This window comes from Ambystoma mexicanum, chromosome 4q, assembly GCF_040938575.1.
Source record: "Ambystoma mexicanum isolate Mex_15411 chromosome 4q, UKY_AmexF1_1, whole genome shotgun sequence".
NCBI classification, from domain to species: domain Eukaryota; kingdom Metazoa; phylum Chordata; class Amphibia; order Caudata; family Ambystomatidae; genus Ambystoma; species Ambystoma mexicanum.
In genome coordinates, this window is record NC_090928.1 from 394,941,369 (window position 1) to 394,965,059 (window position 23,691).

Sequence of the window (23,691 nt, forward strand, 5' to 3'; positions counted from 1 at the left end):
CCGAAGGGACGGTCGCGGGAGAGAAAGTCAGAAGCAAATAACGCGGAGCGTTAGCTCACAGAATGAAAATACACTAGCGTTGGCAGCACGGAGAAAGAACCGAAGGTGCAACGCGAAGAACGCCAGCACCGTCTCCAGTATAAGGAGTGGGCGGCCATCTTGAAAAGCACTAGACCGCGCACTGCGGAACGTTGCAAGAACGTAACGACCCATTCAATGGCGTCTCCATGAATGCCACAATTTCCATTGGGGAAGCATGACAGTATGCCTCCTTCTCACCGGGGGGCCTCCCGGTTTCCCTGGGTGGAGACGATGAAACTTCCGAACTAGCATGGGAGCATGTATATGATGGTGGGGTTCCCAAGTGCGTTCTTCAATAGAGTAACCCTTCCAATGGACCAAGTATTGGAGCTCTCCCTTGAAGTAACGGGAATCCACTAGATAAGAGACCTCATACTCCTCAGGTTCACTGGGCTTGTTATATGTAAGTCGGGTGGTTCTTCTTCGGTAAGGATCTGGACGGTATTCCTTGAGCAATGAGGAATGGAACACCGGATGAACTCGACGTAGTTGAGTGGGAAGTTCTAACTGGAAAGCCACTGGGTTGATCCTTTTCTTGATCTTGTAGGGTCCGATATATTTTGGCGCGAATTTCCCAGAGTGAACCCACCGGGGTAGAAACTTTGTAGCCAATCATACCTTGGACCCTTCTCTCCAGGGTGGATTAGGAAGTCTTTTCTTGTCAGCCCATCTCTTGTACTCCTTGCGGCTAGCCGATAATGTATTACCGGCGAGCTGATGGGTTTCCTTAAGTGATTGAACTAAAAATTCAATAGAGGGCAATCTTGAAGGTTCAGGTAGTCCTACCGACATATGGCGAGGGTGATATCCATATGTACAAAAAAACGGACTCATTCTGATGGCCGTGTGGCGGGTATTATTGTATGCAAATTCTGCAGATGGGAGATAGAGATTCCAATCTTCCTGTCGCTGGCTACAGAAACAACGTAGGTACTGTTCCATAGTTTGATTCAATCGCTCAGTCTGTCCATTGCTCTGGGGGTGAAAGCCGGATGAAAGGGCCCTCTGAATACCCAACTGTTTACATAACGAGGTCCAGAAAAGCGAGGTAAACTGGGAGCCCCTGTCGGACACCACTGTCTGAGGAAGGCCATGAAGTTTTACAATGTCTCTAAAAAAGACTCTGGCTGTTTCCGGAGCCGAAGGTATTCCTTTTAAGGATGTGAAATGAGCCAATTTGCTGAGAGAATCCACCGTAACCATGATGGCAGTCTTCCCTTGGGAGGACGGAAGATCGACCACAAAATCGATCGAAATATGAGTCCATGGTTGAGATGGTATTGGTTCTTGTTGAAGTAGACCAAGCGGGCGAGACGTTTGGTGTTTACTGATGGCGCAAATAGGGCAAGTAGCGACATACGTCTTGACATCGCTATTGCAATCGGGCCACCAGAAATATCGCGAAACCAGATCCTGGGTAGCTTTCTGGCCCTTGTGTCCTGCCAATGGAGTGTCATGACACCAGGACAAAACTAGAGTCTGCAGTTCCTTGTCGGGAAGATATAAGGCTTGTTTTCTGAAGTATAATCCAGATCTTTCTTGTAACTGCGCTCCTAATGCCTTGCAAGGTTTATTGTGGGTGAGACTGTCTCTGGTAGCATTGAGAAAGGTATTGGCAATGATCCGAAAAGAATTGTTCGACAGTATTCTTTCAGATCTCCTCGTTGATTCAACCTCCATACCTTGGCTTCGGGATAAAGCATCAGCCAGAACGTTTTCTTTTCCCGGGATGTAAGAAATAGTGAAATCGAATTGGGAGAAAAAATATGCCCATCTGGCATGCCTAGCATTTCTGCATTCCATTTGTTGGAGTATCTTCAGGTTTCTGTGGTCTGTACGAACAGTAAATTGATGAACAGCTCCTTGTAACAGGTGCCGCCACTCTTCACAGGCTAATTTGATAGCCAACAGTTCCCGTTCTATCACTGAGTAGTTCCGTTCACTGGGGGTAAGAGTGCGTGATAGATAAGCCACTGGATGTTCTTTGTCGTCTGTATGCCTTTGTAGCAGTACTGCACCTATCGCTCCGTCAGAAGCGTCAGCCTCTATTATGAAAGGATGTGCTTGGTTCGGTTGTATTAATATGGGAGCAGACGTAAAGGCTTGCTTCAATGACAAGAATGCCTGATCAGCTCCGGGAGACCAGTTGAATGCCACTCCCTTCTTCAGTAGGGCTGTGATAGGAAGTACCATGTTGGAAAATCTCGAAATGAATTGCCTGTAAAAGTTGGCTAACCCCAAGAACCGCTGAATGTCCTTGACGTTCTTGGGTGTAGGCCATTGTAAGATGGCTTTTATCTTCCCGGGATCCATACGTATTCCTTCCTTAGTCAAGATAAAGCCAAGATAGGACACTGAAGAGGAGTCAAAAATACACTTCTCTGGTTTCACAAATAATTGGTTCTGCAGGAGTCTTTGAAGCACCTCCCTTACATGATGGTGATGTTCTTTGGGCGAGTTCGAATACACCAATATGTCATCCAAGTATACCACTACAGTGGAGAAGAGAAGATCCGAAAATAACTTGTCAATAAAACGCTGAAAAATGGCAGGAGCGTTTACTAACCCAAAAGGCATTACCTTATACTCAAAATGACCTAAGGGTGTCCGAAAAGCGGTCTTCCACTCGTCACCAGCCCGGATCCTGAGTAAATGGTACGCTCCCCTCAGGTCCAGCTTTGTAAAAATGGTGGCTCCTTGTACTGCCTGTAAGACCTCCTTAATAAGAGGCATCGGATACCGGTCTTTGATTGTTACGTGGTTGAGACCACGATAGTCAATGCACGGTCTAAGTTCGGAGGTTCCTTTTTTGGAGATGAAAAACAATGAAGCTCCAGCTGGGGATTTCGATTCCTGAATGAGTCCATTATGAAGGTTACTGTCTAAGTATTCTTTGAGAGCCTGACGTTCCGGCAAAGATAGAGGAAACATCCGCCCAAAAGGGATTTGTGCTCCTGGTACAGTCTCAATGGCACAATCTCCATTTCTGTGAGGAGGAAGGAGATGTGGCTGATGATCTAGAAACACTTCCCTGAACTCCAAGTAATGAGACGGAATCGGGTGAATAGAGGCTGCTGACAAGGACTGTGCAGAATCTAATCGAGGCGGAGAAATAAGTCCTTGAAAACAGCTCTCGGCACAGAAAGAGGACTTGAAATGAATGGTATTGGCTGTCCAGTTGATGGTAGGATTATGGCGGCGTAACCAAGGGATCCCCAGAATGATGGGGAAATGAGCTGCACGAATGAGGTCAAACACCATCATCTCCTGGTGTTGAAATATCTTGATGCTGACTGGCTCTGTTTCAAACTGGATGGGCCCGGAGGATAAGGGAAGGCCATCTACACCTTCCACGGGTACTGGCTGTAATTTTTTGCGAAGGGGTAGCCCGTTCTTCTCTGCCCATTGTATATCAACAAAATTTCCAGCGGCACCGCAATCCAACATTGCAATTACTTCCCATGGTTCTGAATGTCTGCTTGTGAGTTGAACGGGAAAAACCATCAGACGAGTATCGTCATTGGAAGGCGTCGGTAAGTGATTTACGCAGGGAGTCGATCTTCTTTCCCCGGACCTTCCCCTGTTCAGGTTCGGGGGGGAGCGTTTCCCTGTCGTCGAGGAGGTACTTCTGGACAGTTGCGTAAGAGATGTCTTTGAGAACCGCAATACATACAGAGACCTAGGTCTCTTCTCCTCCTTCTTTCATCCGAGGTTAACGGACCTCGTGTGGTCCCTATTTGCATAGGTTCCTCTCCCTGAGGGGAACCTGCATGTCTATCCTGGGAAGGTGGATGGAATATAGGCATCCGTGTTGCTGGATTTCTTCTGCGTTCTTGCCTCCTTTCGCCTATCCGGAATTCGATTTGGAGAGCCAGAGTCACTAGATCCTGAAAAGAAGGTGGTCTTCCGGTTCTGGCTATTTCGTCCTTGATCTCGTCATTTAAACCTCGGCGAAACAAGGTTTGTTTGGCAGAATCAGGCCAATCAGAGTTTACGGCGAGTCTCGTGAAGGACGAGACGTATGTTTGCACATCCAGACTACCCTGTTTGAGATCCATTATTTGTTCATAGGATGAGAACTGAACCTCAGGTCGTTCAAATCGTGTCTTGAACAATTGTGTAAATGCTGCGTAGTCATTAATAGCAGGGTCAGACTGGGTTATAAGAGGGGTTGCCCAAGCTAAGGCGTTCCCAGCTAGATTTGAAACAAGAAATCCCACTTTTGCTCTGTCGGAGTCAAAAGCTCTTGGGCGGAAGGCAAAATAGATCATGCAAGAGTCTAGAAATTCCCTTAGGGATCTTGGATTTCCATCGTAATTACCAAAAGGTAGAGGGAGAGGAGGCAGATCTCTCCTATGATCATCACGAGTATTAACTTGCTGACGTAAGATCTGGTTTTCGTTCTTAAGTGTCTGTACTTCTGCAGTCAAACTTTGTATAGCCCCTACTAGCTCTTGATATTGTTCAAGCGAAGCCATTGATACTTCCAGGCGTTGCACGCTGTCAGAACTACCCAAATCCTTCCTCCCTTCCTCCTCACCTTTGCCTTCGTGGGCGTCTTCCTGTAGAGTAGCCCTTCTTCTCCTGCGTGTTTCCTTAGGCTCTTTAGTCTTCTTTTTCTCGTGTAAATAAGGTCGGTCTCCACTGGAAGCCACGCTGTTGGGGAGAGAATCCCCCAGAGAGCGAGGCTCCGCAGGGAGACCGTCCTCCAACAGGGAAAAAAGCCTCCCGGCAAAAACCCTGTGCTGAATTGCTGGATTTCTGGATTGCCGGCTTGCTGGTTTGCGGGATTGCTGGAAGGAGACCTACTTCCCTCTTTGTGTAGTGCCTGGGTTCCGGACGAGAAGCCTCGAGGAATCAGACGCACTCCTTTGCCGACAACGAGGTAGCAGCCGGGGGATATAACCAACGGAATAGTCAGGGGAGGCAAGAAGGCAAGAAGCGAGGAAGCTGGAGCTGAAGAGGAAGTTCCGATACACGGGGTGTACGGACGAAGGAGAGCGGAACAGGAGAAAAACAGGTAAGAACAAGGTAGTTGAAAGTAATGAAGACAGAGCAGCAACCGAAGGGACGGTCGCGGGAGAGAAAGTCAGAAGCAAATAACGCGGAGCGTTAGCTCACAGAATGAAAATACACTAGCGTTGGCAGCACGGAGAAAGAACCGAAGGTGCAACGCGAAGAACGCCAGCACCGTCTCCAGTATAAGGAGTGGGCGGCCATCTTGAAAAGCACTAGACCGCGCACTGCGGAACGTTGCAAGAACGTAACGACCCATTCAATGGCGTCTCCATGAATGCCACAATTTCCATTGGGGAAGCATGACACCTGACTCCTCCGAGGTAAGTACACAAGGATCCGTCTCAACCTTGCCTGGCTTCTCCTTAGTCCTTGGAACCTTGCCTTTCTGTGTTCTGGTCTTCTTTTCGTGAAGGTAAGGTCTGGCCCCTCCGGAGGCCACCTTGACAGAAGAGTGGACCTGTCACCGGGGAACCCCAGGGGACCAGCCTCAGCTCTAGGGAAAAAGCCCGAAGGCAGAAAAAACCCTAGTCCATAGATGGGTTCGGAAGACAGGTCCTTTAGATGGTACAGATCTTTAGTTTGCAGTTCCAAGATGCCACGTATGATGACGTAGTCAGTGTAGCTGAAGGCAGGAATCCAAGAAGCAAATGCCAAGATACGGAGTGGAAGGGTAGCAGACCCTGGGAGTAAGGTAGGTAAGGAAGGTATAGAAAAGAAAAGGTATACAGGAGTTAGAAGCAACAGGAAGGGACTACTGTACCAAATCAGGGAGAAGGCAACAGGAATGCCTCAAGTAGTCTGAAGCAGCGCTGAACCACCGCGGCGGAACGGAAAGGAACAACTCGCCAGAAGGCAGTGCGCCGAGAAGGCAGAAAGGTAGAATAAGCAACAGGGGCTCAAGAAACGCAGAAGCGGCAAAGCGCAGCGCAACCGCGCCTGTTAAAGAAAGAAATTACCAGCCAGAAGGGTTGAGAGAACAGCCGATAGCAAGTCCAGCAGGGAAGTTCCTGTTCACGGACGCGGAACACAGTGCGAGAAGCACCCTCGCGGCCGGAGTTAGGATGGAGACCAGGTAGAAGTAAGGTAGATAGAAAGTTTAGAGCGAAGGAAGAAATAGGGAAGCGGACAGGCACCGCAGCAGATATAACAGCGGCACCCGTGAACACAGAGTAGAACTGTAGCGAGCACGAAGACAATAGAAAGGTAGTGGACAAGGGATAAAGGGAAGGAACAAGGTGAATTAGGGACTAGGAGGGTAATACACAGGATGGCGAAAATCCAAAGTCGGAGCGTTGAGAAAGTGAAACAACAGATACAACGCGCCGAGAAGTGGGCAGAGCCAGATTATATAAGCTCCAGCGCCATGTTGGGCACCATGTTGGGTGAGGACTAGACCGCTCACCGTCGGAACCACCAGCGATTCCAATGTTTCCAATCTTGGGTCCTGACAGCTCCATCCAAATTGTAGACTTCTTTTGAGGCAGATTTAGCAACTCAAAACCGGCTTTCAATTTTCAGGAAACAAACCGGCTAGGTACTTTTTTTAAAAAAGTGACTCCCCATTGCAGCTGTCATGTTGCTGACATGCCACTAACTCATGCCCAACTGCAGGTATACCGATGGTGTCTTTTATGCAGACATTGCTATGTTCAACAACGCACCCAATGGCGAGCCGGGTCATCTGGGAACCAACCCATCAACACCAGTTTGTAAAACACAGAGCGCTGCCTAAAAGTGCGATTGTTTAGAACGATGATCTGACTTTCATCAGAATATACTACTAGATCTCATGAAACTTTGAAAAATCCAGGAGATCCCCCTTGCAGACAAAGATCCATCACAGTGAGACTCAGGCCTGATCAGCATTTCTGAACGGTGCACTAGAGCCAGATGTGTGATAAGGTGTGCCCCAGTAAGATCCTCGCTATGCAGGGTCTTCATATTGCCACACAGTACCCTCCCTATCAAGCTCACCACCCGGGAAACACTAAAGTTTCAACCACAGGGTTTCTTTCCCCACACACGCCAGCCACAATATGCAGTGTTTATAATAGGTATGTATAATGCACATATACACTGTGGACCTAGCTTGCCAAGAACAGAGCATGCACAGGTGTGTGAAGCAGATACATTCAAACGGGGCAGATGGGTATGAGTGTTTTGGACGAAAGCAGGGCAACAGCAGCATAGGGGTTTGGATGGCGAGGACGGATTGCAGGAGTTTGAAGGGATACCTAATTAGAGTTTGAACACTGTTCTACAGACAGGGAGTATTGTAGGAGGGTAGCTATTGCCTGTTATTCTCTTTATTTGCAATTCCTTGTTTTCAATCTGGCAAGGGCCTGCTGTTGCACTGACATCTGGAGATCCTTAGCTTCTTGGCCAGATGACAGTGAGTTCAAGACATGGAGTTACTCTCTCCATTCTCAATCAGAACCCACAATGCCTCTCTCTAGAGGAACTGATTATGGTTGCAGCCTGATTATGTCGACATGAAATCACTCATCCCATGGCAGAAAATTGAAAGCAAATCAGCAAGGGATTTCTGTGTGCATTGACTTCAAGGTACTCTACTTTGCACATACAAACATGACAGAGGGGCCAAGTATACTGGAGATACCAGCTTCCGAAATACAACCCATCTAGTGGACTTAAATTCAGCAAGGCCTAGTTCCTGGTCATGCCTCAGGCACCGCTGGTGCAGGAAAAAAAGAACCAGAAGACAGGCCTTCTCTGTCTATGGCCCAAGACTCTGGAACCTCCTCCTTGTGAACATCAGAGTTGCCCCATCGCTTCTACAGTTCAGGAAAGAGCTCACAATCTTCCTCTTCAATAGATGGCTCCTCCCCAATACCTAGGTCCACACACCCTGCACTCCCCACCCTGTTTGAGACACAGTGATCTGCTCCTCATTGTTTCCTCCCCGGGTTGCTTGTAGAAGCCTTGCTGCCATTTACTCACCCTCCCCTGTTGTGAGCGTCCTGCTCCTTTTTTCTCTGCGCCCTTCCCCCTATGATTGTGAAGCATTCCGTTGCTTCTCAAAGCTAGGTCTGCGCTCAATAAATAACATCATAGTAATAATAATAATAATGGATGGAGAAAGGTTGCAGCATAGGGGTCTGGATGGTTTGCTGCTGTCTGAAGGGTTACCTAATTAGAGTTTGGATACTGTTCCACTGTCAGGGAGTATTGTAGGAGGGTACATATTGCCTGTTTTTCTCTTTATTTGCAATTCCTTGTTTCCAGTCTGGCAAGGGCCAGGCTTCTGGAGTTGCACTGACCTATGGAGATCATTAGCTTCTTGGCCAGTTGGACATGGAGTTCACGGGAGGATAGTTCAGCGGCAATGTGCGCCCCTTGTAAGCAAGATGACACAACACAGGTTCGATCCCCGGATCCGCGCTTAGAAACCTCTGGGTCTTTAAGCGCGTTATAAATATGCAACTAAGACAAAAAAAGCAAAAAACAATTACGCAACTAAAAAACAAAACAATTCCTGTAACAGCGCCTTGATGCCCGTGGGCTTTGTGTGCACTTTAAAAATGTAAATTAAATAAAATAAAATGAAAGGCATGGAGTTGCCCTCTGTGCCATTGTCGCTGCTTGTAGAAAGCAAACTAGGAATCCGAGAATTCATGGGGAATACCCTCTGGGACTTTCAACTTACAAAAAGCCACATTTCCATACTTCTTTATATTTTTGTTTTTAGTTTGACACTTTTTTTTTAAACATTCATCACTCCTTTCGGAAATAATTCCTTCACCATTGGACATTCAAATGATGCCCAAGAACTATTCGCTGTTTCTTGTTCAGCTCGCAACCAATGGCATCCCTTTCTCACCACGAAGAGATCAAGTCAAGCATTACCTGAAGGAAGAGCACGCAGGGATGGGACGAAGGCGGCCCCATGGGACTGCAGGATAGGGAGCAATGGGGTGGAAGGACAGAGGAGCTGGGAGAGGGAAGGTGTTGAAGAAAGGATGGCCTGGGCGCCCTCAGAAGCAAGGAGGATGCTTTGCAAGTGTGCACATGCTATTGAAAAGGAAGATGTTCCCTTTCTGGCAGGCTGCAGGCCGGGGCCCTCAGCAGGCCCGGGTGAAAGCATGACGTTGACCTCTGAATGCATTGCTACAGTTTAAGGGGTGCATCTGGGAGGCTGCTCCCACCCTGCAGACCCACCGCCGGTGTGGATCACTCTTTAGGTGACAGCGAGTGAGTAACAAAGGAAGGGTGTGATCTTCCTCAGAGGATCGTGGTATGGCTAGTTTGGTATCCTTGCCACCTTGGCCCTCATTACGACCCTGGCGTTGGACCATCGTGCTATTAGCACCATGGTCCATGCCGGTCTCCGCCATGGTGGATGGCGGAATTACCGCCCCCATCACAAGGTTGGCGGGGGCGGTAATTCCCCATTCACCATTTGCCCCCATAGGGCATAATGGGAATGGGGAAGGCGATAATTACGGCACCGCTAATAGCGGTTGCCGTAATTATCGCCAAGGTCCCTTTGCGGCACCCACTTTAACGGCTGGTCTACACCAGCCGTTAAGTACGGGTCCCGCAAAGGGACCTTGTAATCAGGCGGTAATGGTTTAACGGCACCGCCGCCTTTTACGGCGCCGTTAAACCATTACCGCCTGCGTCGTAATGAGGGCCCTTGTCTTTTTCTGATATTTCCATCGCCTTCCCTTTTGTAAATTTGTTTGTTCGAAATATTGACACTTTGAACTTTACTACACAACAGGCGCCATGAAAATGGACCAAAACTTGCCAAATAACACTGTATAAATGAACATGGTTATCACCTGTATTACATGGAGATCTCAGGGGCATTGACGTGTGGCCCTGAACATGCAGTACTGCCCTTAATATTAGAATGAGCCTGAATATCAACACAGGCATTCATTGTGTGTGTTTGTATTAGTACGAACACATGCAGTTTTGTGCTTGAGGAAAACCCGGCTCTACCAATATACTCTGTTGCAATACAATCCTTCCAAATGGCTGCACTGGTCTTAAGCACAGAAAGGAATGTGCCTAATATGTCTGCAGTCCTTCCAGGTGAAAAGAAACTAGAGCGGATCCCTTTCTCCTCTCTGCGTGACCGCCCTTGCACCATATTATCCATGTTGTCATTGATAATTTAGGATTTGGTGCCAAGCTGCAGAATGACACAACATTCTCTCATAGTCGGGATTTAGTCTCTCGTGGGGTTGAGGGGGGCAGGATTTTTTCGCAAAATATCTGCTAAATGCTGCATATTAAAGTAGGTTGGGCCCTTAAATGGAGATATGGAAGAATGGTGGTATGCTTTGCTTGCGGGCAAGGACTTAGACTAACTTGCGCAGTGATTGATGCTCTTGATAAGTTATGGATAGAGCTGTGAGGAGAGACTGACATTTCCTCCAGCTCTAATTAATGCCTTCCATCAGATAAATAAATCGGTGATGTGTGGAAAGTTGTGAATAGAAATGAATGTAACATAAAGTTTGTAATAAACTATAGTTTACAATGAAAAAGAAAATAAATAAATTAAAATACGTTGGACCTGTTGCACTGGTCACACGGTGCACAAAAATCACATTGACCCCAAAGAAAAATGGCCCCTACTAGCCTTGTGGGATGGCCTTTTGGCCACTGTCCTATTGCCCTAGTTTGAGCCTGAATGTTATGATTAGTATAACCATACATGGACCATCACAGACATTAGGAGATAAGCATCCTGTGGTAAAATAAAGTCTGTGTCGAGGTGATTAAATGGTATATAGCGTAATCATTGGCGCATGCATCATTGCGGATAAACAATCTAGGCCCAATGGCGAGATCATGCATTACTACATTGGTGCCAAAAGAAGGCATATTCGGCATCAGCAGATTAATTAAAGGCGAAAACAGAATACACTACTGGGCCATTTAAATGTCCCTCTTGTTTATTGTGCTAAGGGATGAGGTAGGTGTTCCTATTTATCATGTATTTAATGTCGACGAGTATAGGGCGAATGGTAGAAGGTCATTCATCTAGGTGGTTGGTATGATTATAATATTGTCCAGCCTAGTCATTCATGTGGGTTGAAGTAGGAATGGGAATCTAACTAACTGCATGTATAGTCCATTCAGTAAACCTATAGGGTCCCTCATATCTGACACTGCCCATCGCCCAGGAAAGTCCAGTGGCTATAGGAAGGAATTTTAGCAGATTCTTCTATAAGTAACATTCTGTCTTTGATTTTATGTACTGAGAAAGCATTTAGGGTCCGATTCATGGAAAAGAGCGCATTAATCCTGCAAGGGCAGCTCGCCGAAAATTACACTGCGCATGCCTGCGCGCAGAATAAAAATGTGCACCCTGCCTACTCATGGAATTTTCATGGCAAAGTAACCATGTACACAAGTCGCGGCAGAAACGCCCCCGACACATACCCACGCAAAGCAAAAACAGCCAGAACAGCTACCTTTACGTGCTGCCCCAGGTGCAAATACATGCAACCTTCAAACAGTCCATGAGGTACCCCGCAAGCAGACTTGCATCTCGATGACCGTGCGCGGGGTCCCTCGTAACTGTTACCGGCACCCGACAATGTGCATGCAATGTATCGTAACTCGGGTAAAACTCAGAACATCTGCGTGCGAACCCTGTAAACTGTTCCTGCTCCACACTACACGCACCCCTAAGTCCGATCGAATCACTGACTGTGTACACGCACCCGTAAATCTGACATGCAAACCCACCACCGCGCTGCAATTACTATGCGCAAGCGTACTTACTTCGGCTTTCGGATGGCGTAGAGTTGTAGGGATTTGGATGGGCATTTTCACAGGTGAGAGGTTGCGTGGTCACATCCATTCATACGCTTTGTTGTGCGCATTTGTGGGTGTGCTATGGACTGCCTGCGGCCCATCCCTCGTAATGGAAACTTTTTCCTTTGTTCTTCCTTTTTTTCTGAGTTCCACCCCCTACTCCACCCTCTGCGCGAAGTACCAGCAAGTTATGAAAAAGTGCTGCACAGTCGATTCCATGAATTGACAAATGGGTTTTCAACACAAAGTGGAGCACAAATCCCTGATTTTCCACACGAATGATTGCCGATTCATGTAATGATTTGTGTGGAAAATCAGGGATTTACATGCCATTCTGCTTGCGAAACCCCGTTCGAAACCACTGTACAGTGCCCTGATTGTCGAATCACTGGCTTGAATGTTAAAGCATCATGAAGAATGACTCTGCCTGCTCTTGTGAGTAGGGATCGTGATCACCAGGGGCCAGATAACAGAAGGTTTTCACTAGGGAAAAGTTTGCCCTATTTTTAAAAACAATGGGACATATTAGAAAACCTTTCGAAAGTGAAGACTTTGCCCTTGTGCAAAAAAGATGCATTTTGAACACAAGGTATTGAAAATGTATGCTTTTTATAAGACAAAGCACATACAAAATATGCATGAATGTTGTTCTAGCTCTCCTTAATAACCATGATCAAAACATGAAAGTTACCAGTGTGCTATATTGTCTAGTGATGCCATTGATGGTGCGAAAAATGATGTCATCAGTATGCTCCAATTTACAGTGATGTGTATGATGATGTCATAAACTACCAGCTGACTACAGTAAACTCGGTTCAAAACAGCTGTTCGTCAGCTGGCAGAAAAAACACTTAGTTCCGATTCATGGAATTTTTTCCACAGTTCAAAGTAACTTTGCACTGCTTAAAAGTGACTTTGCACTGCCGACAGAAACCCTAATTCAAGGAACTGTGAAAAGTGTCTTTTTGCAGTGCAAAGTCCGTGCATAGTCCTTTTTACACTCCAAAATGACTTTAAGGGTTTGTATCGGCAGTGCAAAGTCACTTTGCAACGTGCAAAAAACTCCACGAATCGGGGCCTCAATACATATTTCCTTGCTATCATCCCTTTGCAATACTAAGTGGAATGATGTTTCCAAGAGGGGGTGATACCAAATGCACATTTGAAGTGACATTGTGCCTTCCATCCCACTGAGCAACAGGGAGGTGGTGGCCCCCATGAACTCCCACTGAAATGGTGATAACTTGAATCCTTCTGGTTTTCCAAGACACAATCATCTCCAATTTTAAGAGGAGCTACGCATTGGCCAGACAGGTAAATCCTGGTCCGCAAGAGGCGCGACCCAGTCTTGAGTGCCTTGATGTCTCTATGTTGGCTCCCTGCCAAGGCACCCATTACCTTTACGCTTATGTATGATCTACAAATGTATGCGTAAGTAAACAAGGTACATCCAAGCATGGTTGTCCAACTCCAGGCCTCAAGGGCCAGGAGCCAGACGTGTTTTCAGGATATCCGTTATTAATATCTATGCAAATTTATCTCCTGAATATTAATATGTGGGTACCCTGAAAACCCAAAATGGATCCGGCCCTCGAGTCCTGGAGTTGTACAACCCTGAAGGAATCCAATCCTTCCTTCCATAATGAAATATCCACTTTCTCAAGACACTTCTTAGTCACCTGTCTTTTACACAGTGCCACCAGAGGAGGCAGACCTTTCCCTCTCTGGAAAATGGATCTCAGAAATCAACTCACTGTTTTCCTTTTTGAATGAAAAGATTGCATCCAGGATCCATCTACCATTTCTAACTCTGGATCCACCGGCCACCATGACGTTTTATCTCCAAGATTCTACAGCAGATTCTTCAAGAGACGCCTTGGCCTGCCGTGCGCTACATTCAAGTGGTTTAGCTTGCACCTTAATGTACAGATCAAGGGAGCTCAGATGACCCCATGTTGCCTGGACACCACTTTTCCAGCCCTAGGTTTGATTTAACAAACTAGAGCATTTCGAATTATGATAAAATTAACGTGAACCAATTGGTCCAACTAACCATTTCTTAAAGGAATGCCCCTGACCGAAGGTGTCTAAATGACACAGAATTCTCTTGCCTCCCGATGAGCATCAATAATTACCACTGGAAAGGGTGAGGGTGGGAACCACCTCAGAGGACTCGAAAGATGTATGAGACCCAGACTATGTAATCAATTCGATTTTTGTAAGCCAATGTGCCATAATTGAAATCAGTTCCATTATTGCTTGGTGTACCACATCAGGGCTATTCACCACTTTTGCAGAATGATATTTTTGGCAAATTCTTTTCCACTTTTTTTACCACAAACTAGCCGATGGTAAGTATGGGTAAGGGATATAGTAAGGAGGGAAGTGAGGGGTGGACTGAGACACCATTTGTTGTATAGGCGCCTGACATATATCCAAAAAATAAATAAATAAAGGTGAGGTAGTCCCCCTCTGTTTGTGGTAACAAAAATGTGGACAATTTGGCGAAAATGCATTTGTCAAAATAGATGTGGCAAACATTCATAGAATCCTTCACCTGCGGGTCTGGGCCCCAGCAGGTCCGCTAGTAGTGGATCCATCGCTTTCCATATTTATATCGTTGCATCACGAACATGGGCCGATCGATTATTCAAGATGTTGCTTGATCCACTTCATTTTTGCAAGTGCAGTGCTTGTTTAAGACTTCATTTTGCCAACAGTCCTGCCGCACCTGCCATCGCGAATGACCCAACTGCTGAACTGCTGCTGTTTAATTTGGAGGCTCGAGCTTTGAGCGCGGCATTGCCTCGAGCATGACATTATGTCTGCTGTGTGCATTCTCCTGACCTGTATTCTGGAATGAGTGCTGGGGATCTCACTTAATTCTCTTGTTGTTATCCGCGGTGGGATTTTACAAGGCATTTGCTAACAAGATCGGGGGCACTTCTTTGCAGATCAGTAGCTTGTTAGAGGAACAGTTCTCACTAGCAAGCTAGGTTTCTTCCTATGATTGTGCATATTGCGCTTGGGATATATGTGATTGCTGCGCGTCCCGATATTCCGCGAACAATATCGTTGCATACGAAAAATGTTGAATACGAAAATGGACACATGCAGTGATCACATATCACACTCTACCACATTTCCCTCTCTCACAACCCGTGTACCCATACCTACCTCTTTGCGGCTCACTTACCTTCATTCCTGTGCCTCACCTTTCCCGTCTCCATGCGACGTCAATTCCCTATCCCTAACGTAGGTTGGAACTACTGCCGCAGTGTCCTTTTTTTCTAAAAAAAATGATATGTCGAACAATATGGTGGCCTGCAAAGTAAACACAGGCAGCAATGGATCGCTGACAAGGAATAGACAGGAAGGGAACCGGGCATGGTAAATAACCCACTAAACCAATAGCTCAATCTTCCGCATAATTATCTGACCCAAAAACCAATAATATGTGGCCTGTAAAGTAAACACGGGCACTTGAAAGATAGAATCATACCACAGAACGAACAAGAAGTGATAAGGATGGAAGGGGAAGGAGGATATGTCAACAATATCTCGGCCTACAAAGTAAACACAGGCAGTAATGGCTCACTGACAGGGAATAGACAGGAAGGGAACCAAAGATTGTAAATAACCCACTAACCCAATTGCTCAAACCTCTGCATACTTATCTCACCCAAATATCCAGACAACCACCCTCTCGCACAGCAAAACGCATGCACTTCACCACATTGCAACAACAATCAACACATAAATCACACCAACAGCACACAAGGTCTCACATCGATCCGATATTTGCACCCAACCTCGGTGCACAGTGAAAACCGACCTGAAGCTGCCAACAGGACACCCTCTCTCACTTTCCTACTCCATCTCCACCCGACTGACCACCCCCCACTACACCTTCTTGTTTGCAGATCCGCCTGAGTGCCTGGGGACCGATTCTGTAGGTGACGCTGCACGGTACAAATACCTTTAACATTAACATTAAATCTTTATTTTCCACCACGTCCATGTAATGGAAGAGGGGTACACCTCTGCAACCCCCAAACGCATTATACCATTCAAGGGGAGCGGGGTACACCTCTGGAACCCTTGCTCCCATTGTTCGGCATTATCGGATTCAGGATTTTCTTTACTACCGAATGTGCAGTAAAGGTGCATCCTGCCTTTTCTTTTCTTTTTTTCCAGCCGATACCAGTGTTTGCGTTGCTCAACAGGGGGCTTGCTCTCTGCTAGACGAATTACCGAGCTATTTTGGAAAACACCTTTGCAATTGTAGACAAATACTTTGAAGTGTGTCGACAACCTACATTTGGGGATTTGGTGAGCCTGCCCTGTAAGCGACCCCAGAACACTTAGGTATATAAGAACCAGGCAACAAAATTGCTTTTCTCAAGATGGCTGAGAGCGACTAGCGGAAAGCCAGCACTTTTACTCAAAATTGCCTTGAAACCAAGACTCTTTCAAGGATGCATGCCACACCAGGCGAAGGATGTTTTTGGCACACAATACCTTGCAGTGGGTTTAGATATGACGTTAGGGCCAACATGGTGCCCCCTGCTGTCCCTTTGTCCATGCTACCTAGAGGTGCCTCAGTGTAGAATTAGCCTTGCCCGAAACCCAGTGTTCCATCGACAACACCATCAAAGATGTTTGCAATTGTTTGTAAATTGCCTGCATGCAAATGTGTCTTTGTGTATGCCGAGGTTTTGTACGCATGTGAGGGAAAACAGCTTGCTAATATACAATCACAGCGTTTAATTCCACGAAGCTAACATCCCTTTTTCCTGGTTTCCCTCTTCTGCAGGATGACGAGGTGGTCCTACAGTGCACGGCCACAATTCACAAAGAGCAACAGAAGCTGTGCCTCGCCGCGGAAGGATTCGGGAACCGGCTCTGCTTTCTGGAATCCACTTCCAACTCCAAGGTAGGAAGATTGCTACTTGGTGTACTGCGCACTGGACTATAGGGCAAGGCAGGACAGGTTGGTCCATCATGCCAGTGCGGGCCGGGATTGGGAGCCAATCCAGGCCGGTTTCATGACCTGGTATATTGGGTATCCAGTCATAAAGTCGCAGACATTTCCCCAATTATGCACCCCAAGGAAAATCAAGCACTTCCCTCAAATATTCGACGACTCGAGTATATAATAGAACATTATACCCGTTCTAGAATATGTGGGGGAAGGCTTTTAGGTGTGCAGGAAAAAAGTCACCTATCTGGGGACTTTTTCCAGGCGACATTATCACACGGAACCGTATATTGCCGCTAGTAGTTTTGATCAATGTGTAGCTTTAAAATTTATTATTTGTCACAACTGTTATCAAAAATAAGCCAAAATGTCCCATTTCAATAGTAGGTCACAAAACGTCCAAAACTGCGTTTTGCGAACGTGGGCTACTTTTCTTTATGAATAAGGCGGGGCTGTTTGTCCCGGTCCAACGCTAATCAGATTTCTAGAAAGAGCAGAGGTTTCATGCTCAGCTGTTCCCTCTGTGGCAGTAACAGAAAGGTTCTTACTTAACTCTGGCATCAAAGAATGACGGGAGCGGCGTTAACAGCTTGCGACCATTGAAACATCCCTGGAAGCCATTTCGTGACCGCAAGAGCGAGAACGCAGGCCTTCCGCCCATGTTTAACATCCCCTATCACTCCAACCACTACAAAATTCGCTCTTAAGCCGCACCTATTAAATTAAAATAACGTGGAACACTGAAATAGTTTTTCTTGGTGTAAGATAATTGCATCTGACAGCATCTTCAAAGGTTCTAGCCAGGTTTCCTAACAACCCAATCTGTATGCAAATCAATCTCCGTCCCACCACAAAATGGGCAGTCTAGATGGACTGGAAAGAAAGAGACGTAATTAGTGATATGTTAATCTTACAATTTCCTATTGTTCATTAACTTAAGTTCAATTACTGCCACTTCTGGTGCAATGGGGTATCATCTCCTGGCCCAAGGAGACCAATGTCAACATATCCCTGTCTACCCTGTTGTCTCCAACAGGTAACCCCAATGCACTCTTGTGGGGTCCAATGACCTCCTACTATCTTCGCCTAGATGAACAGCTAGGACACATGCCTTCTTAAAGGGACCACACCCAACTGTAGCCATGGGCGGCCTCTTTTGTTGTCATCTGTGAGGTGCAGCTCTGGGCCCTTACCACAGCAACATTGAAGTCCATGTCTGGAGTCGGTGACTCACTGAAATAACCAATCATTGATAGATGGAAAGATTACAATCAGTCATGACCACTTTCTTCTGGGCGTCTTTCTTTACATCCCACTGTTTTAAACTCCTCCATGTCACATTTTATGGGGGGGGAGGGAACAAATGCATATCACTCTTGGTACCAGTCCAAAAAGGGATAGTTCAGATCCAACTGCTTGGAAACACCTGGATGGCATGGAACTATATCCAACATGAGACACGGGTTGGCCTTGCTGGGCATCATCATCGAGGGTAGTTTGGCACTAGATGGCATACGGTCCACCGCTCCCACGTCTGTGCCTACCCCAGGCACAATCTAAATGGGACGTATGAAAATATTTGAAGAAATCCTAACTGCTTGGCGTGGGACCATATGCAACAAGAGACATGGTTCGGCCTTGCTGGGCATCATCACTGAGGGTAATTTGACACTAGAGGCATACAGTGCACCACAGCCACGTCTGTGCATACCCCAGGTCACATGGGACATATGAAAATCTTTGAAGAAGTCATAACTGCTTTGAAACACACCATTGGCACGGGGCCATATGCATCACGCGACATGGTTCGGCCTTGCTGGGCATCATCACTGAGAGCAGTTTGTCACTAGTGGCAGAAGGCCTGCGATAGCCACGTCTGTGCCTACCCCTGCCACATCTAAATGGGACGTATGAAAATCTTTGAAGAAGTCATGACTGCTTTGAATGCTTCTTGGCATAATTTAATTACATTGTTTTCTGCCACACTATAGCCCTGGTCATGACAACAGGGGTCAATCAGGGTTGTCCAAATCCAGGCCTCCAGGCCTGAAATCCTGATGTTTTTTCAGGATATCCCTCATTAATATTTATGAGGGAACATGTACATACATTTAGAATCATTGTATGCAAATGTATCTCATGAATATTAATGAGGGGTATCCTGAAAACCCAGCATGGATCCGGCCCTCAAGGCTTGGAGGTGGACAACCCGGATGTCTAGGCCAAATGGTTAGGTCACATTATCCATGCACCGAAGTACAGACAACCCTAGACAAGATTGGCCAGTTTGGGTGGAGAGGTTTCATTTTTCGGGCGAGGCAATGTTGCATTGTGTTTCTACTCATATGAACATATTTACCACTCTCAGAAGCCATTATCTGTTCCTCATTGTTCTAATATTTTGAGGTAACAATCATCGCAAAGAAAAGTACATAACTCACGAGCAACTTTGTTGAATATTTTATCGTGTGCATGATGATTTGAATTGATTGTATGTTATGTAATGCTTTTGCAATAGGCCTTTACGCAAACATCACAGTGATAAACAGGGAAAATGCACCCGTGTTGCACACATACTCGCAATAGCAGAATACTTAATACAAGTACAACCAATCACTCGCTTTGGCGTATGTGTGATGAGCGCACACACACGCAGACACACATGGGAAATGTGTGATGTGAGTCCACCTATCCGCCTGACGGACTACATAGGGGCTTTCAGCGGTTTCAGAGCTGACCATTTCGTTTAATTTAACCCTTCATTTGCCTCTCCTTGAATGAAGCTCATACAACATATGTACGGTCTTGCAGCCTTGTCTATCTCAATGTCTACACTTATAACAATTACGCAGATTGTTAAGAGGGATTTGGTTGTTTGATAAACGAGTCTATTGGGTAGGTTCATACGCATCATCTTGACCCTTGCTAGTGTTTTTTGTGTTTTTATGTTTTACGGTTTGGGAACCTGAGCACCGAGGCTCACCTGACACCCATCTTTCGCAGTCAAGGTAGACATCTCACGAAGGACAATAGGATTAAGCCGGATCAATACTATAATCTGCTCCAGTAGCAAATCTCATCTACGTCGACACACGCGCATGCCTTTTAATGCATCACCACGTGCCGCTGTGCCATCAGCCATGGTTGATATAACGTGCACCTCAACCCTCACCCTGACCAAGCATTCTGAACCCAGGGCTGTGCAGTAACACATTGCAAGCACATGCTGCTCATACTTCAGATACACACAAACTGGGTGCACCATCGCAGTGCCTTGGTCCATGACACGCCGAGGCCCATCGCTCATAACAATCAGTTATATCTTCCTGAAATAGATCGCACGTCACATTTTCACTTAGACCTATGTGTACCCGAACCATACATGGTTACACACTCCCAGACAAACCTGCATTACTACCAGGTCCTTGCAATGGCAGGTGGGCACTATACAATTAACAAATGCATAACTTGACTTAACATGACAATTAGCTCTAAACATCTAAGCACCATGTAGTGTTCTTCACACAAGCCTTGCACCTTGAAAGCCAGCCACTAATGTGTTATTGCGTAGTACATGCGTGAATAACCACTTCAATTACTCTGTTATTTATTTCCATCCAGAATTGGAAGGCCACACATAACCTATGTCTTAATGAAGAGAAGACTGAGCTACTAATTGTTGGTTCACCTCACCGCCTAGAATCCCTTGACCCATCCTATTCCACCTTCCTCATCAATGTCACTGCTGTACCTGTGCTCAAGCACGTAAAAACCTTGGGGGTCTACCTAGACACTGAGTTAACCATGACTATCAATGCCCTTGCCTCCTCCACAGCCCACGCCTCCAAGCTCAAGTAGACAGTTCCTCTCTCCCAGCAACTGCCTCACACTCTCAAGAGCCATTATCCTGAGCAAACTGGACTATTGCAATGCCCTCATCAAGGGCATGTCAGCATCAAAGCTCACAAAGCTCGAGCTCCTTCAAAACAAAGCCTTATGCGCTGCCCTGGGACTCTGCCGTTCTGACCACATCACTGAGACACGTCGTGAAGCCCACTGGCTACCCATAAGAGGCCGGATTGACTTCAAGAACTTCTCATTGCACAGTGATGCATTTATAAAGAAGCCCTCTTTACTTGAACAACTGCATTGTAAGGAAACACCAGTTTCAGTCCCTTCCCACCTCGAGCCACCCAACTCTGGCCATCCCTCGCTTCAAACTTGCCAGGGCAGGCGGCGTGAGTTTCTGCATGACTGCCCCAACTCTCTGTAAGTCCCTTGTGCCGCACATTGCAAATTAGCCTTCTTACCAAGCCTTCAAAAACCTGGCTGTTCGACAAACATGATTAACATTCCTTGAACTTGCTGCTCATTCTATTTTCTCTGATTTTCTTACCACCGTATACCAGCTACCTTGTACAAAAGCTGTGATACCTGTGATACCCGTGGGTTTGGGCATTACAAAAATGTAATAAATAAATAAATAAACCAAATACCAGTCCGCCTTTTAATTTCAGAGTTTCTTCCTATTTATCGTCAAAGCAGGGTTTCTCTAATGTCAAGAGTCCTGTGATATGACGTAACCTGATAGTAACATTTTGTTACTCTTTTCCCAGTATTTATGGGTTAACCAGATTGCCTGAGGAGCTTTCTCTGGGGTGGAGGAGAGAATTCCATAGACAGAAGACTAGTCAATGGGCTAAGTTTAACCATGTCTTTTTTTATGACAACCAATCAAGGGATGGGATCATTGAACCAGTAGTAAAGGAATGTTGATGGGCTAGCTCTATTCCATATAGGCTGCAATGAGTCCTAGTTATGAGATATACACACACACCAAAAAATAGTACCTCATTTATATTCGTCACCCCATAGAATGCAGCGATGTAAAACTACTTGCAGAACATCGATAATGGACATGTAAAGAAGAGGGGGGTACATATTTTGCCTGTGAGCTAAAGTAAAATTGTTCTAGGAGGATTAGATCTCTAGAATGGAAGTAGTGTTGGGGTTCCTTTTTCAGTATTCCCTCTTCAGATATGTAAAGTCTTGCCAGAATCTGGATCCGTAGAGACATGGGTGTGGTGAAAAAAATCTTAAACGTGGAAAAGCAACATCAAACAGAAAGTGGAAGACTGGATCCAAGACATAACAACTCTAGCAGCAAATAAAATACATTTCCCAAAGATGAAAAAACTTGCTGAAGACAAGGAACTGGTCTGGGCTACCTTTAATGATTGTCATGCTTGATTGGTTACTTAATACTTAATATTTCATAGGTTATAATTCTCCCTTCGCTCTGTGAGCAACCCTCTCCACTTTCTGCAGACAAAGCACACTGGGGCTAACATTACCAGGCAAAGGACCAGTAGCGGAGGCAGCTTTTGGTGCGGGGGGGGGGGGGAACACCAGATAATAGTACATCAGCAGGAGGATGGCGGGTGCACTGGGTGCCGCTGGTGACTCGGGTGGGGTGGTAACCTCCCCTACCCCCACCATGGCTCCACCACGGCAAAGGACTCTGAACAGAATAGCAAGGATTGGACTCCTTAGAGAAGGCTAGAATCGGATCAATCCACTGTAGCAGATTGCCTGTTAAGGGGCTGAGTTGAGAACCTTTACCTGGGTTAAAGTCAACCCCAAAGTCCACCCCCATGGAGTTTAAGGTCAAGATTTCAAACAATAAAAAATGTACCAGGCCCTTTTCCCTAACCATTCCAGGGCAACAATTGTGGTGATTTTCTGGCTGAACAAGGCCTGCTTCAAGCTGAGACCACTGGAACCGAGGGACCTGCTCATTGGAAGCGACAGCCCTGCAAGTGCTTTCTGGTAACCCTCCTACCAGGGAAGTGCAGAGTGCAGAAGAAGAATCTACGTTGCTCTTTGAGACCGAGGATGGATTCCATCAGCAACCAGAAGTCACCAGCTCTGACGGTGTTTGCCCACTTCAATCACTTTTCAAGCTGACATGACCACATTGAGATGCTTTTCAAGCCACTGCAAGCAAGTGACCTACCTTTGACACTAACCAGTTTTTGCCCCAATCTTGAGCTCTCAAGCCACTGACTCGACCATCCTTTCACTTTGCTCTAGCCATTTTCAAGCTGATTGTCACTGAAGACGCCCATTGCATCTTTGGACCTTGTCTAGTTGACTCAATGAATTCAACATACTGGGCGTCATTATAAGTTTGCCGGTCCAGTAACTATGGTACCGGTAAGCTTGCCGGTACCGTAGTTACCAGACTGGCAAACTATGAGTCCTGCTCGCGGGTGCCTTTTCGCCCACCAGGTCTGACCTGGCGGGTGGACTGGGACCCACGAGCAGACCATTTAGCATTCACCGGCACCATTCAGAATGGTGCCGGTGTATCCGGCCTCCCCATTCCCATTGAGCCCTATGGGGCTCGAATCGGAATGGGGAGCATATTTTTCTGTCGCCCAGGAATGTGCAATTAAATTACCGGGTCCACCGCGGCTGTAATGCCCCGGTAATTGCCCATTCCCGGGCGCCGAAAAAAAAATAAATGACTCCGGCGGAAACCGTGCCGCTTTTAACGGTACGGCTGCTGCCAGATCCATAATGAGGCCCATTGACTTAACCATTGTCTCCCGGCTGTACACCCACTTCGAGTCCATCACTGCAACAGGAATGCATTACATCACTGACTTGACTGTCTCGACACCCACAATACATATGGAACAACTGACTTGAAACATCTCTACAATGACTCGTCCCATCGTAAAGCAATTAGAAGTCTGTCTTGATGCTTTTGAGACCTGAACACAAGCCTTATAGATTGTGAGGTAGGT

At 46.4% G+C, this 23,691-nt stretch overlaps 1 protein-coding gene across 1 annotated transcript in view; it reads left to right on the forward strand.

Annotated features, from left to right (window-relative positions):
* The window catches only part of RYR2 (ryanodine receptor 2), a 3,854,281-nt gene that overhangs the window by 484,147 nt on the left and 3,346,443 nt on the right, over positions 1-23,691 (forward strand). The window contains exon 2 of the mRNA XM_069607971.1: positions 16,715-16,834. Within this exon, the coding sequence (XP_069464072.1) occupies positions 16,715-16,834 (120 nt within the window). The remainder of the gene's footprint in view (positions 1-16,714; positions 16,835-23,691) is intronic.